Genomic DNA, 17,938 nt, shown 5'->3' with positions numbered 1-17,938 from the left:
ATGCTATTATAATTTTTGTATTGATATTACAAAGATATGTATCATTTTTATATTAAATCTTTGAGAGTACATGCCTGTTTGTAGTGTTTTATATTTTTATTTTTAAAATATTTAATTGATTTTTTAAATTACAAGAGAACAAATATAATTATAAATGCAAGTATATTTATTATTCTGAGAGAATAATTCCATATACCCTAAATATGAGTATATACATGAACATTTTTATTTTATAAGGAAAATAAAAATACTCAATGGAACAAGTCTTACAAAAAACTATAAAATTTGAATTATAAAATGAATGCACGTAAATGCACAAGTCTCGTAATATATCAAAATAAATGCTAAAATATTAAATACACAATAAATGTTAAATACACAATAAATAGAAGGATTATAGAACACTTGAATTAGTCCCTTAAATAATATAATTTCCATATTATAGAAAAGTTATATTCTATCATATTATATTCTCATTTGCTTCTTACAAATATAAAACTAAATATATATTTTTTATTTTGAACATTTTTCAATCACCTCAAAATATTTATTGATGATTATCTTTCTAAGAAATTAAATTATATATTTTCAATAATTATCTCAACCATATTTTATTACTGACGTGTGCTCTTAGTCAAAGATTGAATTTTTATAGTACCTCACCTACAACCACATTGATTCATTTGTATTCTTTATATTTATAATTTATAATAATAAAAATTGTTGATTATACTATTTTCTCCCTTCAATTAACTTCTTTCTACATAATAATAAAAGATTTATTTTCTTACAAAAATATGAATAATAATATACACTTACCATTTTACTTATATTTATATATAAATAAATTGAACCTACAAATCTTGAAATACCAAAAGTTAACACAAATTGGCTATATCACACAACGGAGGGAGCCATTCATTTGGGAGGATGGGGATTGAGGGGGCCCACAGATATCACTATTATTTGTGTGTTGTATTCTATCGTCATCTCTTTCCATGTGGGGATTCAATCCTATGGTTCAAGGCTACAAATAAATAAATAGCAAGAAAATAAGAAAAGGGGTTTTGTTTTCATTTTGGTTTTTCTCTTCATCCATTTCTCACTCTCACACTTCTCTCTCGCTCGCACACACTCAGATTCAGGTTTGAACACTTCTTTTCTCTCTCCTTATGATTTTATGAAGCATCGTCATGTGTACCACACCATTTCAATTTCCTTCACATTTGTCTATCACACGTGCAATATTTTTTTACTTTGTAAAAAAAGTTTGTCAAATTTTCTTTCTCACATAATCATTTTGCTTATTCTTATCCTTTTAATGTTTTTTTGTTTTGGGTCGGATGTTTTGGGCTCAGTGGGTGGGTTACAGTCGGCATATTTAAGCATATGCGTGCGCAGCGTTTTGAACGAGTGCAGTGAGCTAGCAGCATGAACGGTGCGATGTGGAAAGTGGTGAGCAGAGGTACTTCGTTGATTTTCCATTCGAAGAAACGGAGTGCTCTCTCTGTCCCTGTTCGTGCGTTTTCTGCTCCTACCGGTCTCTATGGCTTCCCTCATTTGAAGACCGCAAAAGGCTTTCAATCCTTCGTCGACGAAGCCATTCAAAGGTATATATCTCATCGAATCATATTCCTCGCTCAATTAATATTATTGCTACTGCTTAAACTAATACTAATGCAGGCATGCGTGTGTTTCAGCGTTTGTATTGTGCTAAGTTTGATATGTATTTTCTCTTATTATGCATGAAAGTGTGTTAAATTGTTGGTAATTCATTGTACTAGCCAATTGTCGCACATGTACTTGATAAACGAGCATTTGTTTCATTATATAACCTACAAAATGTAAAATAGTCTACACTCAATTACTATTGCTACTGCTATAAAATTCAGATATTCTCATTTCGTTCTTTTGTATATGTGGTTTAAGGTTTTGTTATATAAACCAAGAATTGGAATGTTTGTTTTTTGATTATATATGTAAATTAGATAAAAATTAGGTGAAGAGGAAGGATGTAATTGTTGTCAAAAGAGTAATTAATGCTGTCCTGACTTTTAAAAATGACAAATGAATAGAAAAACAACCTTTCCTAGATTAGACCCGAGGGAGTTTATTGAAACAAATTCTCTCATTATGCATTGCCGTTTGTGAAATTGTTGATAATTGGCTGTAACGGTCAATTGTTGCACACATTTCTATCTGGTTGTAATGATAAATGCGCATTTGTTTTGTTCGTTAGCAACCAAAGTGTCAAACAGTTGCACTTGCTACTAAGTGGTGCCATGACCACATGGTTGATTTTTATTTTTGTGGATTGCTAGGTCTGGAGAACTCATCAGTTACATTTGTAGGAAACAGCCAGCTGCTGAAGTGATGCGAGCAATGGATGAGATTTCTGACACTGTAAGTTATTCTACTGAGAATAACTGACATGGTGGTTGATAAACTCCCACCAATTTGGAAGATTTGGAAGCTTGGTGCTGTGAATTGGATGCTTTCAAAATTTATATTGCCTTGTTTTAAAACTCAGGTGTAGATGATTAAGTGGTGTCATGGGAGATTTTACAACTCCTCCTTTGTTTGTTATTTTTTATTTTGTTTAGGGTATGTTAATATGCATGTTTTTTTTTCTTCATTTCTTGTGTTTCTTTTTGTTAGAATGATGCTATATAGTTATGTTTAAGTTATTGGTTATGGGTTTGTGCTTTTCTTTGTTGCATTTGTGGTTTTATACACACACATTCGTGCATGTATACGTGTGCTAGTTTTATTATTTATCATGAATCTTAATATTCACAATATGGTTCAATTTGTGATTCAAAAACTAGGCTTTTCATTTCACACTTGGTATCCTGATTCAACTATCTTGAGAGAATAAGTACTTTGCTTGTTGTATTCACTGTTTTACTCTATCGAATACATGTATTGCAATTTGCATGTTTCATTTTCCAGGTATGCTCTGTTGTTGACTCTGCTGAATTGTGTAGGCATACCCACCCTGACAGGTTCTCTTCTTGTTACCATTATTATTATTATTATTAGTAGTAGTATTTTAGCTTTTTCCCTGACAGGATAGTGATGTTTAACATTTATAATTCGTTGTAAATAAGATATGTTTGTTGTTTAAATTATATTTTGGATTTACAATAAACAATTTAAACTCTGATATAAGAAGGTTATTTTTAACTATTGTCAGTTTCTTTAACAAATATTATTGGATTTAAAGACGGAGATAAAGGAAGATAGATTAAAAGAGACAAAAAGTAGAATTGACTATAAAAGGAGAATAGTTTAAGAAATAAACTTTTTGGTTAATGCACCTCTGAGAGAGAGAAGAGTATGTTGTGAAACTGTTATAGAAATGAGAGTCCTACACTAAAAGTTGTGAACTCTAACTAATAATGTAAGAGTAAATTGTTGTTACTATTGTTATTAGTGGTTGTAGTAACTGGCTTCTCTTTCTAATTCATGCACATTGTTGATTTTTCTATTGTAAATGATTGATGAAATCTTTGGACATCATATTTTGTAATGCTTCTGTCATGATTGAAGTTATGTTTCTGTTTTTTTTTTTGGTAAATCAGAGAGTTTGTTGAGGAGGCCAGCAAGGCATCGATGAGAATTAATGAATATCTACATGTGAGGTGACCGGTGATGCTCACTGTTTGTTTTCCTTATGTTTATTGTTAATTAACTTAACAAAAGTGTAGCCTAAGAAAAATGAAAAATTATGTACTGTTGTTGTTCCGTTGCTTAAAGTGTTCAAAGTTTGAGTGTGTGTGCTTGGGCATAGCATGTAATTTTGTTATATGTTCCTTCCATGTTCAGGAACTCACTCTCTACTATTAGTTAAAATTTACTCAAAACTGTAGATCCTTAGTGAACCTAGTCAGATGACAGGAGTGGACTCGCAAAATTTTGTGATTTCTAGTGAATTTCAATCAATGGGATTGTGTTCTAAAGGATATGTTAGAAAGTGTATTACTATCTTTTCCCTGTAAGATATTTTCTGTATATTTGGCAGAACGGTAAAGAGACACTTCTTGAACTTTTTGTAGTCCCACAATTTTGAAGGCAAAGATCACGTTTTAATTATTTTATGTTGTTGACGTTAAGTAGCAGTATTGAGGAAATAGAATAACAGTACGGGGAAACTATGACATTGCTTTTTAATTTATCTATCATTGTCCAAGTTTATATTGTTGTGGACAACAAATTTGATTTAATTGCGGTGATCTCTATGGCATTTGGTTAGGTTGTTGGATGGATTATTATCTGAATTGAAGTGGATGAAATGCTTAATTTCTGTGAAGTCTATATGTAAGCAACAGAATGGCATTAAGGACAAAATTATAGTTGGTTTGGTTGGAATGCTGAAGTAAGACATATTAGTTATGTCTGATCTTAAAGCCTGAAGAAGCACTTTAAATTGAAGACGAGTGCATATATATCTCTAATCATGACAGAAATAAGTGTAGAGTTCAGAGTTAGTTAGCAACCAATTCGACATCACACGACCCACTAAACCAAGAAGTATAGTATATGATTAAACTTGCTAATCAATCATGATTTGAGAAAAAAATCATGTGGGAAACTTAACCTTTGAAGATCTGGTCTTCACTGTAGTTCTAGAAGTAAGATGCAGACATTATATACTTACACAGAGCTTTAACTCCAACACCTGTGCTCATTATTTTCTCCTTTTGCTATGCAGTATCTGAACACAAATCATGATCTATATGACGCAATTAAGAAAGCCGAGCAAGAATGTCATATGCTTTCTGAGGAAGCTAAGAGGGGAGTTAGAAACTTACGTGTTGACTTTGAAAGGGGTGGAATTAATCTCTGCTCTGGTAATTATTTTACTCTTTATATCATCTTTTACTCACAATAAAGATGTAGGGAACTTTTTATCTCTAAATTGTTTCTTATGTTATGTGCTTTCTTTGCAGGGAAATTAGATCGAGTGAACACACTAAATATTGAAATTTCTCAGCTATGCCGAGAGTATGTTTTAACTGATATTGATGCATTGGTTGCAGTGACAATTCTGTTGCTTGTTATGAAAACTGAATAATTTTCTTTTATGTGAAAGCAGTCTGTTCCCTGAACATAAGTTTATTTTTCTACTGTCTTTTCCCCTTATTTTTTGTTTATTTTGGTAAACTGGTGCCATGATGTCAGAATCCATAAATTTATGCTCTAATTAATATTCTCCTCAACGGTTTGATCGGTTTACAATTTATTGCTCTGGTTAGGTACAACGAGAATATTGTCATGGACCCAGGAACTGTTGATATATATCCTTCTTCTCGCATCCCCAGGAATTTGCATTATCTTGTAAAGCCTATACATCGGTCAGTATCATTAATAACCAAGGATTTATCAGGGTCCAGGAGCACCCTTAAAGAGAAAGGATTTCGGATTACAACGGACCCACAAACTCTTTCTTCTGTACTACAATTTTCATCTGATGATGAGGTAGTTTCTATTCGGTGATTTTTAAGTTTAACTTAGTATATTGATAATAGTTGTAAGGATTACTCACGAGTCCTATTAAGGACTGTCCAGTAACTTCATGTGAACAAAAAACATTTGTAATCACATCTCATCTTCTAAGCAATCTAGTATTAATACTCTAGTGTACTCACGATCTGCTGGTATTCTCAAATGATCCATGAGGGACTGAACTTGTCTTTTCCCCACCCTTAAATGGGTAAAACTCAATTGCACAGATAAAATGCTGCAAAACTTAAAGGGTCTGAACCTTTTAATGCCCAAAGTCTCTAGTTTCCTCTCAATTGTGATGATGATGTCTCTCTTAACCTATGTTTTAAAAATGGACTAGATTGGCCAAATAAATAAAAAAAATCAGTGGACTGGTCATTTTCAATCCATTTGAACCTCAGAAATTACCTGTCAAAAGCTGGCAAATCTAGTCAAAAATCCAAGTCGTTAAAAAGTATTTTATTTTAATAATCTCAGAACTTACAAAACGTGATAGTTGAATCGACTTAACATTATTGCATTTTCACACATTTGAGGCCTTAACTAGTGTGAAACCTTGAGACTTGGAATGCTTATTATGGAGTTATGTATTTTTGTTCCCACATTATATATTTTGTAAAACCATTATATTATTTCTGGCAGTTTGACCATTGAACCTTGAAGTAGTACTTTAACCTGTTCAATGATAAATTCAATTTAAAAATATTGTTCTCAACTTCCCCTCTTATTTATAGGCAACTTACTTTATTTCTTCAACCTAACTAGCTTAATACGGTAATTAACTAATGGACATCTGTCAATTTATCTCTGTATTTTCAGGTTAGGAAAATGGTATATATACGAGGAAATTCTGTTCCACATGCAAATGTTGATGTCCTTAAAAGGCTTATATCTGCACGACATGAGCTAGCTCAGGTCTGTATCGTCATGAGGCATACCGACTCAGTTTAAGCAGTTTGATTTGTGCCATGACATAAGTGTTCTCTCTCTTATTCTATGTTACTGTTTGATGCAACATGTTTTCTGGATCCCCATCAGCATTTGTATGCTTGTGTAAATATTTGATACTTCTGTTACTTTTTTTGGGTAGAGATGAATTTTATTTAGGAAAAAGAGAAAAGTTTGTAGAAAGAGAATATAAATAATACTCTCAAGAAAAAGAAGACAAATTAGGAAACTATAACGTAAGAGATTGGAATTTGGAATTCGTAACATTGTAACTGGGCATGCATATCTCTTTGTGCTTGTGTGAAACAAAAAAACTGTTCTGAATACACCAGGAGCTGAACACCAAATAGTGGCCAAAAAAGTAATCCTCTGGTAGATAAAGTTTATAGTTGAAGAAATGTACTTCAAAATTCCTGCCTTTCTCCGGTAATATTCACCTAAAATTTGCAAAGACAGAACATTGCAAGAAAAGTTTCACCTCTTTCAGCAAACCAGAGCCTCTGACATTAGGAGAAACTGATCCCGCAACTTATTAGGACAAATCTAATATTCTCCAAAAGTCCCAAGCAGCTTATTACAAAGAAAAGGAGACGCTGGACAGCCCGAAATGAGTAACCCCATTTCTTAAGTAGAACTAAGGATAATGGTTGTGTTAGGAGACAAAACAGGGTGAGGTCTTTGCATATGTAACATGTCATCAGTTCAAAGTATTTGACTTCCTGTGATTCATGGGATTTTTAGATGGATTTGATGTCACCACTAGATTTGTCATCTCAAATGAATAATTGGCTGACGTGTTCATGAAGTTTCTTAGAGGACCGATAATTGATCATATTTGTAATAAGCTAGGCACGTACAACCTATATGCTCTAGCTTGAGGTGTGTTATGATTATAGAAATAAGGACTTAATCCTATATAATAAGGAATATAGTTATAATTATAGAAATAAGGAGTTGATCCTATATAATCACGAATATCTAGATTATATATGTATTATTAGGAACATTTTTATTTATTCTCATATCATGTCTTTGTTATTAGAGGATATTAAGTTTTCACTATTTATTGTATGATTCCTTTTTCTCAATATAAATAGAGCACCTGTCCTGATTCAGAAACACACGGTTTCACCTCAGTGTTTCTCTCTTTTCTAGATTTGAACAGTTCAAAAAGGCTATCTCTAATAGGATAGTGGGTTATGAGCTGAAAGTTGGATTTACAAGTAAATACACCCGAGGAGACAAGCATCCGCATTCTTTTATAAATATCAGAAGCCAAATGAACAGATTACAGTAAAAACGAACAAGACTTTTGCCCACTGCTAAAAGAATGTGATATTTCTGTTTTATGAATTATACTTGGAAAAAGGACATTAAGAGCTGAATATTACTTTCTGATAATGAGTGCATGGTGGATACAATTATATTTGGTTGCAAGTCGTATTATTTAAATGCTATATGTCATAATTATTATTTAAATCGAAAAGTAAATTATAGGGTTATAAATCTGCACGAATAGAAACTGAAACAATGAAATCAGGGAAAGATTATGGTATTCTCCAACAATTGAGCAAGGTTTGAATTCTCTTCGGTCAAAATTTTATTTTTCAACAAAAAACTGTAGGATGTTTATTTTTATTTACTTTGCTTGATGATTTTTGTAGGTATTTAATGACAGCTATTTCTTTTTCTATTTTGAATTTGTAACATAAATGATTTTTCTGTGTGATCATTTGATGCAGATAATGGGGTGTAGTTCTTATGCTGAATTTTCTATTAAGCCTAACATGGCTTTATCACCAAAAGTTGTAATGTCATTTTTACTCGAAATGAGCAAGATGGTCAAGCCTAAGACTAGAGAGGTATAGATTCCGTCAAGGTATACATTCTTGGGCATGAGGGTGTAATAGCTAAAGTTGCTTGTGCCTGTAACTGAGAATCATTCTCTTTTACTTATCTTATGATCTTAGGAGCATAAGTTACTCACGAAATTCCAGAGAGAAAAATGTCGTCAAAGTGATGGAGATTTAAGGCCATGGGATGAGACCTATTACATGACAATGATGAAGTCCTCTGCTTATAAATTGGATGCTTCGGTAATTAAAGTGTGACATGTTTTGTTTATAATCAATACTTCTAGTATCCATGTTCGTATTTTTCATATAAATCCAAAAATCATGTATGCAGGTTGTAGGTTCATATTTTTCTCTCTCGAACTGTATTGAGGGTTTGAAGGTGCTGGTGCAGTCATTGTTTGGTGCAACCTTTCATAGCATCCCTCTAGCACCTGATGAATCTTGGGATCCCCATGTGCTTAAACTATCTCTTCATCATCCCGAAGAGGTATTTGGTGCGAAGAAATTTTTAAGTCATTAGTTATATTGCTGTAGTTTTAACTTTATGTTAATTTGTACTGTCAAATATTTGTCTATAAGGACTCTTAAAAATCAAGGGTTGGTCGGTTATCACATTCTCTACCTTTGTTTGAAAAAAGAATGTCAGCCCTCCGACCAATGCCATTACCTTCTTTTTGCTTATACTAAATGGGAGAGTGTATCTCATGTTTAAATGCACAGTCTTGACAATAGTCAATTGTGTTCTCAGGTATTTTACTACAAACATAGGATCATCTACCTAGCTTCCATTTTTCAACTGAAAATATAAAATGAGAAATCTATTTCAATTAATTTAGCAAAAGGACTTTCACAGATTACAGAAACACTCTCTCATTCTTTTTACACTTTCCATCATTTTCTTTTATTTCTTCTCTCTTACTCAAAACACAATTTTGTCACACTATAAAGTAAATTGATGATTGGCCTTACTGTGGTGGGATTATATGATTCTGCACCAAACTATAGTTGTTGGGAGGAGTGGTAATTTATTAAACCACTGCTCAAAGTACACAATCTCATTTTTTATGTACTTTCACCCATTCTCTCTTTGAGCTCCTTTAGTTGTCTTGCTTTCCTAATTAAGTATTTCTGCTGTCCTAATATTTTTTTTATTCTACCAATATCTTATACTTTTTTGGGCCTTACTAAATTTATGTATTACCAAAGACACTGATATTCAAACTCATTTCAGGGTGACTTGGGATATTTGTACCTCGATTTATACTCAAGAAAGGGAAAGTATCCTGGTTGTGCTCACTTTGCAATAAAAGGGGGTCGCAGAATTTCTCAGACAGAATACCAGCTTCCAGTATGTGAAAATTTGCTTATGCCCGGTTTCTTACTCAGATTGAGGCATCTAACTATAAATATAATTTTCTCTTTTTGTCATACGTGTAGTTCCTTCTATGTGAGTTTTCTATTCCATTTTTAATGTGGTCTGATATTAGTGAAAAGAGAAGAGATGTGTCATCTTCTGGTGGAAAAACGTGATGCTTGGTGATGTGATGTGAGACTAAGGGAACACTTTCACCAATTAACTGGAACTGTTCAACACCTAGCACTTTAATATCCCTATATTTGTGCTACATGATAGAAATTAATCAAGTTTTGCAAAGTCTTTGCATACAAAGTAATGCCCCACCGATGTCAAATTAGTATCAAAGCTGGTTAGATCCAACATTGCTATTGTGAACTTGAGATAAAGATGTGTAGATATAAGAAAATGAAAAAAAAATATATTGTGCATGTGAGAGAGTATATATATTAAGAGAGTGAGCTAGATAGAAAACTTGATTATAATGATTTGGAGTTGTTGATGACTAACCATTTAAAAGAGCTCACGATATTTGGAGCTTCATTGACCCGGCTTACTTGACAGAACTAATGAATAAAATCAAAGGAATGACCTGTTTGCACTGTCAGAACAAGAAGTGTTGCTCATTGGATATTGCAAAAATTCAAAGGCATACAAACTACACAATCTAAAGACAAAGAAAGTGATAATCAGTCGATATGTGACATTTGACAAGAAGGAATATGGGATTATAGCAACTAAGTAAAGCTCATGCGCAAAGAAGCATGGAACACAAGAGAATATCTTTAAAGCTTTTATTCAATAAGTGATTGTTGTCATTATAGAAGGCATGACAATGTCTTTATATAGGCTCCAAAAAAGTACATTAAATAACAATAATAAATAAAGAAAATATCACTGCCTCTTATGTGGAGAGGAAACCACAAATAGTCGAGAAAGATAAGGTGATTTGGTATATGTAAAGATTTTGCGAAACTTGTTTAGTTTCCTATCATTACTTCATGAAGACAAAAGTACCCTTTACTTGGGATGCATAAGTTGATTAATTATGTATCCCATTGCCAATATGAATTTACCTAATACTACATTCTTGAATGCTCCTATCAAACCTCTCAACAAAAACAAAGAAAACGGGTTAGATAAAAATCAATTCAACCGGAAAACTTAGGCAGTAGTTGTTTTCCTGAATTACAAAACATGAACAATCTCCAAGGACTGTTGCTCTGAATGAACATTTATCCCATTCTATGAGAAACAATAGGAATTTATGAAACATAGGAAACATTAGGATGTTTTATAATGTTTTAGGTTATAGTTCAATTCTTTTTAGTTCTTGAGACAAATTGTTTTTTGCTATATGACCAAATATCAACATGCCAGGTGAAAAACAACTCATGCAATTCATAGAAAACTCTCCTTTTTAGTTTATTAAATTTTCATCTCAAGTGCATATTTATTTGTAGAAATGATGGTGAAAACAAATGTAAGCTTTTGTTACCAATAAACTCAAGTTTAAGTGAACATAAATGCCATTCTTTATTGGCATCATATTCATTTTTTACCTATTGTGTGGTAAGTAATTGAATCTCCGTTTTAGCACTTCTTACCTATCTATGCACCATAAACTTTTATTTACCAAATATGTGATGTGTTTATAACATTTTCAAACTGTACTTTTTTGGAGTTGAACGTAACATTTACTTTTGAACTTCAAGAAAAAGCTACCATATTTTTTATCTCGTCACTTAGCATCACTGAACTGTTTAAGGGTACTTAGGCAGTAAATTTAAGAATGAACTGTACAGGTTTTCCTAGACCTGTGTGTTATTGTTCAATGAGTTTTTCCAGAAAGACATTTTCCTCTTTTAGACAAATATAAATGTGCAATGCTCATTTTAAACATATTTTTCTGACTAAGTCACTGTGTTCAATCAGTTTTTTCATAATGACATTTTCCTTTTTTTTTTGACAAATATCAATGCACAATGGTCATTTTAAACACATTTTTATTGTGTTCACCATAGAGGAGGCAGACTTCTTATTCTTCTTATTTATGCTCGATTCTGATGATTTTGCAGATTGTAGCTCTTGTTTGTAACTTTTCGGGATCTCAAAATCCGTCAGCTGTAAGGCTCAGTCATTGGGAAGTAGAAACTCTATTTCATGAGTTTGGACATGCTCTTCATTCTTTGCTTTCAAGAACGGTATCCTCTTGAACTTATGAAGAAATAGTAGCATTACAAAATAAGGACAAAGCTGTGTGACGTGTTAGAATCAAAGATAAACATTTGTGCAAGTTGGATTCACCATACAAATCAATTGTTAATAATATAAATATATTATCAGTTTTCAAGGTTAACTACTTTTACTTTTGTGATATCTCTACGATAACTGTGTTATAATTAAGCTGTAAGGATGTCCAATCCCTTGAGCATGTGATAATGTTGTAAAACCAATCCCCTAATTTTAGGGATTTATTAATAACCTGTTTACAAACTTATACAAGTTATTACCTACCTGGTTACTATTATAAATAACTACAATATATGAGAAATTTCATCTTATCGTGTAAATAACAGAAAAATACATAATAAATAAGATCTACCCTGCCCTTGTTCATTTAATGATAATGTCTTCTCTTTTACTCTTCATTCACGAGTTCGCATATTGCACTAATAGGCAGTTGTAACTGACATTCGGCCTTGATGATTGTCTGATGTAACGTTACAGGGATTCATCATCTTTATATCATTTCATTTCAGTTAGATCAATAATATAAGAATATTTTTCTCCCTCTCTCAAAATTTGATAGTAATATTTATAGAAGTCAAATTTCTTCCTCACCATATATTTTGAAGGCACCAGTATGAACATGGTTTTAACAAATTGAGTTAATCTTTACTAACGTAACATTTGTTTTAAAATCATTTTGAAGTTCGAATTATTTGGACTCTCTTACTATATTCTTTACTGAACTAAAATACCTTTGCAAACATTTTTTCATAATCTTCGAAAAGTAGTTACTGCTGTCATTTTTGTAATGAGATGATCCCATGTTCTCATTGTAGGACTACCAGCACTTTTCAGGCACCAGAGCGGTTCTGGATTTTGCTGAAATACCATCCAACCTGTTTGAGTGAGTAGAATGCATCAAGAATTATATTCTTTAAGTCTTAACCCTGAAATCGGGGTGGTAATAAAATATAAAAGTTTTGCATGAATTGTTTAATTGAATGATACTCGCTGTGCAAGTGCCTAATTTTCTATGGTGTATGTACTTTGGTTTGATTTTGCAGAATTAAGCTAATATAATCTCAGTCTTGTAAAGCTGTGTTACATTGGTATCTTAACTTTTTAATGAAACCCTGATTTAGTCCTTTGCATTCACCATCATCTTCAAGTGAGTCCCTGAAATTTCAACTTTCAAAGTTTAACCATGACATTCCGGGATTCTTCGATCTTCAATTGGGATCTGCAATTGGAATGTCAACATCCACCAGTACAAGATGAGAAAGATGTCTTATAGAAAGGTCATGTTAGTGTGATCAATCAATTTGTCATGAAGTCTTAGAAACCAAACAAAACTATTAATTTGTAAAAATTTTAAAAAATGAATATTTTCTTTATACAAGCAAAGATTTCTTATACTATGGAGACCGGTATTCTTGATGTTCTCTCCAAGGTCTCTTGTCATCTCCCTAGTGAGTGATTCTTCCTTGATAATTGTTGTTTACTTCTTGGAGTCTTTCCTTTGTTCGTTCTTTAGATCTGGTTCTGGTAACGACTCTCTCTTCAAGCTCTTGAGTGATCTCCTCTTCATCCATGTCCTCATCAACTCCCCATTGCTAGACTTCAAGAATGTATTGGCAAGTTGGGAATGATTGATATACATTTACTAACTTGAAGGGAATGTTGTAATATTGCAGATATTTGGGGTATCATCATTTGATAATTTAGAAGGGCGAGAGTTGCTTCTGAATAAATTTGGTTACACCTAACTGCTGATATAAGTATTATTTTTCATGACAGATACTATGCATGGGATTATCGAGTTTTGAGAAAATTTGCTACACACTATTCAACTGGCGAAGAAATTCCTCAGAAGTTGGTTGAGTCAATGCAGGGTGCCAGAGATATGTTTGCTGCAACTGAACTGCAGCGTCAGGTTTTTTATATTTTCCTTTTCTTTTCATGCCTGTGTAGAGGACGCATTGGTTGTGAGTGCATAAGCATAACTTGATTTTTCTGACTATGAAGGATAAATAGTTTACATTGTTTAACACTTTAATTGTCTTATTTTGTCAGATCTTCTATGCTCTTGTTGACCTGACACTTTTTGGAGAGCAGCCACTCCCTCATGGTGACATTAGTTCTGTTGTCGCCGAACTGAAAAGAGAGCACACCAATTATGGACATGTGGAAGGCACACATTGGGAGACCCGATTCAGTCATCTTCTTAATTATGGTGCAGGTGTGTCCAAAGTCTTAATTTTCTTAAAATTCCTTGTATTAGCGATGTTTAGCATACTAAAATCTCAATAAACAGTCGTGTGAGAATGACAGAACTCATTAGTTTTGAATTAGAAGGTGCCTGATTTCCTTTGGGTGAATTGTGTTCATTGTCGCACTTCGTGTATAGGCTGCATATTTTGAATTTTAATTTTGAATAATGATCCAATGTTATTTGTTTTAAATAACCTGACACTTATGATGGTAGAAGTTACATTTATCCAATGGATGCCACCAAAAAGTGTTTGACTTCAACTTGAATTTCTCCATTTATTGACGTTTTGAAGTTTCGGTCGATACTTAATATATTTATTGTGCAGGTTATTATAGCTATTTGTATGCTAAGTGTTTTGCTGCAACCATATGGAAGAAACTGTGCGAGGAAGATCCACTTTCATCAACTACAGGATTGGCTTTAAGAACAAAATTCTTACAGCATGGAGGAGCCAGAGAACCAGATGCATTGTTAAATGATCTACTGGGAGATGGAATATACAGGTATCAAGATGGAGGGATAATGCCTGATATTTCATGTCTTTGTGATGAAATGAAGCTGGTTGAGGAATATCCTAGGCAGGTCCATTTGTTGTGATTTTTAGGAAATAGGACTGAATCAACTAGCTACCACTCAAACAGTTGTACCATTCAAACTATCGTGTCAAAATTTGTTTTGGGGTCTTAATATTTTTGCTCACACGACCCTATCATATGAAAAAAACGAGAGGATCCAATTTTGACTTAAGGCACAATTTCAAGTGTCAATTACATATGCACTCACATATAAAGAATTGAAGTGAAGAAACAATTCTACACGGCACATCTAAGCCTGACAAATATCCTAATATTGCATTGATGAACTTGTTTGGTATGGTATTATAGAACGTTGTAATCGGTGGCAGCATAGTACTCTAAATTTTATTAAATAATAGGTGTTCTTTATTTTCTTATGAGTTTGCTTCTGGAGTACCTTTTGGTTTAGTCTTTCTACACCTTTCTATTTCTTTTTCTTTTTTTATGCCATTTGGAGATAATGCAAATCGGAGATGACAAAGGATATCAACCTTGTCGGAATAATATGTTATATTGTAAGGTCACATTCTCTCACGCTTCCCTCTTTCAATTTAATTATTTTTTTTTGTGTGATAATCTTTTAAGTTAAACCTAGTGTCAAATGTTTTGGTGAGAACTACTTGTAGTTGAACTGTCTTTGCCTTCTAACGTCCGAAGATATGCATCAATTGATGAAGATCTGAAAAGGATCAATCAAAAGACAGCAGAATGAAAAAAAATGTTGAAGGTAAGGTAAGCAAAACATAGAAGTTCTTCCTTTTTAAAAATAATATGAATCCGTCTCACATTCTTATAAAGAAAATCTAAACAAGAAAAGGAAAAGAGGAAAGAGTGAGATCTTTGTCAAGAGAATCTACGTTGTCTAAAGTTTTGAATTGAAGTTCATTATTTTCTCTAATGAGAAATACAAGACAAGTCTCATATTGAACGAATACAATAAATATCTAGAAAAGGTTATAAATATCTTCATGTTTTTATTATAGTGAGATAAACTCACTTTTATATCTCTTTATTGATGATATCAAATATATATGACAATGTGATTTTTAATATATGTGTTTACATATCCTCTATATCAAAACATATATACCAAAGTGGATAAAAGAAAACCTTAATTTCACAAAAAATCTTATTTTATATCGGTAGGTGATAAGTGAGTAATACATTGATGTGAACTTTCGCATGATTTTAGTCCAAAATTTTGAGTGTAGGTCTCAAATTTTAAAAGTATCTATTTGAAGAGGACAGAGTTATTAAATCACATTATTTTCAGTCTCAAATTGAGTGCTAACAACTAAAAATATATTTTCCAAAAATTGAGAAATGAAAATGATTTTCTTTCTAAATTAGGGAAACCAAAATTACGTTCATCCTAATTTGAAGCATTACAAATAGAGATGGCAAATAAATCCGTCTCTGTGCCTGTGGGTATTGTCCGAACCCGTCCCCGTTTTGACGGAGAATCCCCGCATTGACTGGGTATGGGTATGGAGAATCCCCGACTTTTTCAATTGGATATAGGGATGGGTATGGGGATGTACATATCCCCGCCATATTACCCGTCCCCGTTTAAATTAATATTCCTAATTAATTAAATAACCACACACACACACACACACACACACATATATATATATATATATATATATATATATATATTATTTTTTATTTATTCTAATTATTTGGTTTGTCATGAAATTCATTTGTATTTCAATTATATTTTTCATCTTATCATAATCTTTATGTAATTATGTTCAAAATATGTATGTTAATTAAAATTTTTTATGTCTCACATTTGAATATTTTTATTATTTTCTAATATTTTTATTTAATGTATATTTTTCTTTCACATGAAAATGTTTAATATTCTCAATTTAAGTATTTAATAGCACAAACATTTTGTTTACGAGGTAATATAAAAAAAATCATTTACTTATTATTCTTATTATTTGTTTTTGTTTCATTTGAATAACTTTTTTATTTCACTAAAGCATTTTTTGTTATTTCTCAACTACTGAATATATATGTTGATATTTAAAAAGTTTTCTTAGATCTCTAAGATATTTTTCAACTTATCATACCCTTAATTATACATTTGTTTTCCTTTGTGCGATTTTTTTTAATAGTCTCTCAAATTGTTTGTAAACATTTGTTAATTTTTTAATATTTTTATTTCTTGTTTATTTTCATTATGTAAAATACTATTTCGATATATTTTATTTAATTATTTTTTATTTTTTAACTCATTATCAATCATACTGTAATTTTTTCACTATAATTATATAAATAACTTTTATTTACTGCAATATAAAAATTTAATGTAATTGTCATTAATATTTTTTTATTACCATCCAACATAATTGAAGTTCAAAAGATACCAGATCTATGTTAAAATTTTATTATTATGATTATTATTTGTTCTTTGTATCATTTTGATTAAGTAATGTATTATAAATTTTATTAGTGTATAAAAAATATATTCATTAGAATTTAAAAGATTGAAGTAAGCAAACATTTAAAATATATTTTAATTTGAATATTTGTTTCCTTTTATATTTTTTTAAAAATATTTTTAAATTTTATCAATTAGGTTTCATTAATGTTTGCAAATTTAATAAATGTGTTGGTTCTCATGAAATTTTATTTGGTATTATAATCTAAAATGTAAATAATTATAATTTATTTTAAACTTTTATTATGATTATTATATGTTCTTTGTGTCATTTTGATCAAATGATGTATTATAACTTTTAGTAGTGTATAAAAAAGAGATTCATTAGAATTTAAAAGATTGAAGTAAACAAACATTTAAAATATATTTTAATTTGAATATTTGTTTTTCGTTTATATTTTTAAAAAAATATTTTTAAATATTATCAACTAGGTTTCATTAATGTTTGTAAATTTAATAAATGTGTTGGTTCTCATGAAACTTTATTTGGTATTATAATCTAAAATGTAAACAATTATAATTTATTTTAAACTTTTATTATGATTATTATTTGTTCTTTGTATCATTTTAATCAAATGATGTATTATAACTTTTATTAGTGTATAAAAAAGAGATTCATTAGAATTTAAAAGATTGAAGTAAATAAACATTTAAAATATATTTTAATTTGAATATTTGTTTTTCGTTTATATTTTTTTAAAAATATTTTTAAATATTATTAACTAGGTTTCATTAATGTTT

At 31.2% G+C, this 17,938-nt stretch overlaps 1 protein-coding gene across 8 annotated transcripts; it reads left to right on the top strand.

Moving 5' to 3' along the window:
• The first annotated feature begins 979 nt into the window (after positions 1-979).
• LOC114186551 (Zincin-like metalloproteases family protein) lies at positions 980-15,122 on the top strand. Of its 8 annotated transcripts, none has more exons than XM_085672687.1 (18): positions 980-1,145; positions 1,359-1,610; positions 2,352-2,403; positions 2,953-3,005; positions 3,585-3,639; positions 4,715-4,853; positions 4,953-5,007; positions 5,259-5,481; positions 6,328-6,423; positions 8,199-8,318; positions 8,427-8,552; positions 8,644-8,799; positions 9,544-9,660; positions 11,745-11,870; positions 12,735-12,802; positions 13,696-13,831; positions 13,972-14,137; positions 14,496-15,122. In XM_085672687.1, the coding sequence occupies exons 2-18, from the start codon at positions 1,432-1,434 to the stop codon at positions 14,765-14,767; spliced, it is 2,139 nt and encodes a 712-aa protein (XP_085528813.1). In that variant the 5' UTR covers positions 980-1,145; positions 1,359-1,431; the 3' UTR covers positions 14,768-15,122. The 8 variants fall into 8 exon arrangements, with proteins under 8 accessions (XP_085528813.1, XP_027930298.2, XP_085528839.1 ...); XM_028074497.2 differs by having other exon boundaries at positions 981-1,145; positions 2,322-2,403; XM_085672713.1 differs by lacking the exons at positions 2,953-3,005; positions 3,585-3,639 and having other exon boundaries at positions 981-1,145.
• The last annotated feature ends 2,816 nt before the right edge of the window (positions 15,123-17,938 follow it).

Source organism: Vigna unguiculata, chromosome 1 (assembly GCF_037176805.1).
Source record: "Vigna unguiculata cultivar grain cowpea cultivar isolate G323 ecotype 2 chromosome 1, ASM3717680v1, whole genome shotgun sequence".
NCBI classification, from domain to species: Eukaryota; Viridiplantae; Streptophyta; class Magnoliopsida; order Fabales; family Fabaceae; genus Vigna; species Vigna unguiculata.
The sequence above is the reverse complement of the archived record's forward strand: the minus strand, read 5'-3'. Positions and strand labels throughout refer to the sequence as shown.

Bases quoted from the DNA above. Each gene is read 5' to 3' on its own strand.
- LOC114186551 (XM_028074497.2), top strand. From the start codon at position 1,432: ATGAACGGTGCGATGTGGAAAGTGGTGAGCAGAGGTACTTCGTTGATT. The intron at 2,404-2,952 runs GTAAGTTATTCT...TTCATTTTCCAG, and splicing joins TGGATGAGATTTCTGACACT to GTATGCTCTGTTGTTGACTC. The intron at 8,800-9,543 runs GTATTTGGTGCG...AACTCATTTCAG, and splicing joins CTCTTCATCATCCCGAAGAG to GGTGACTTGGGATATTTGTA.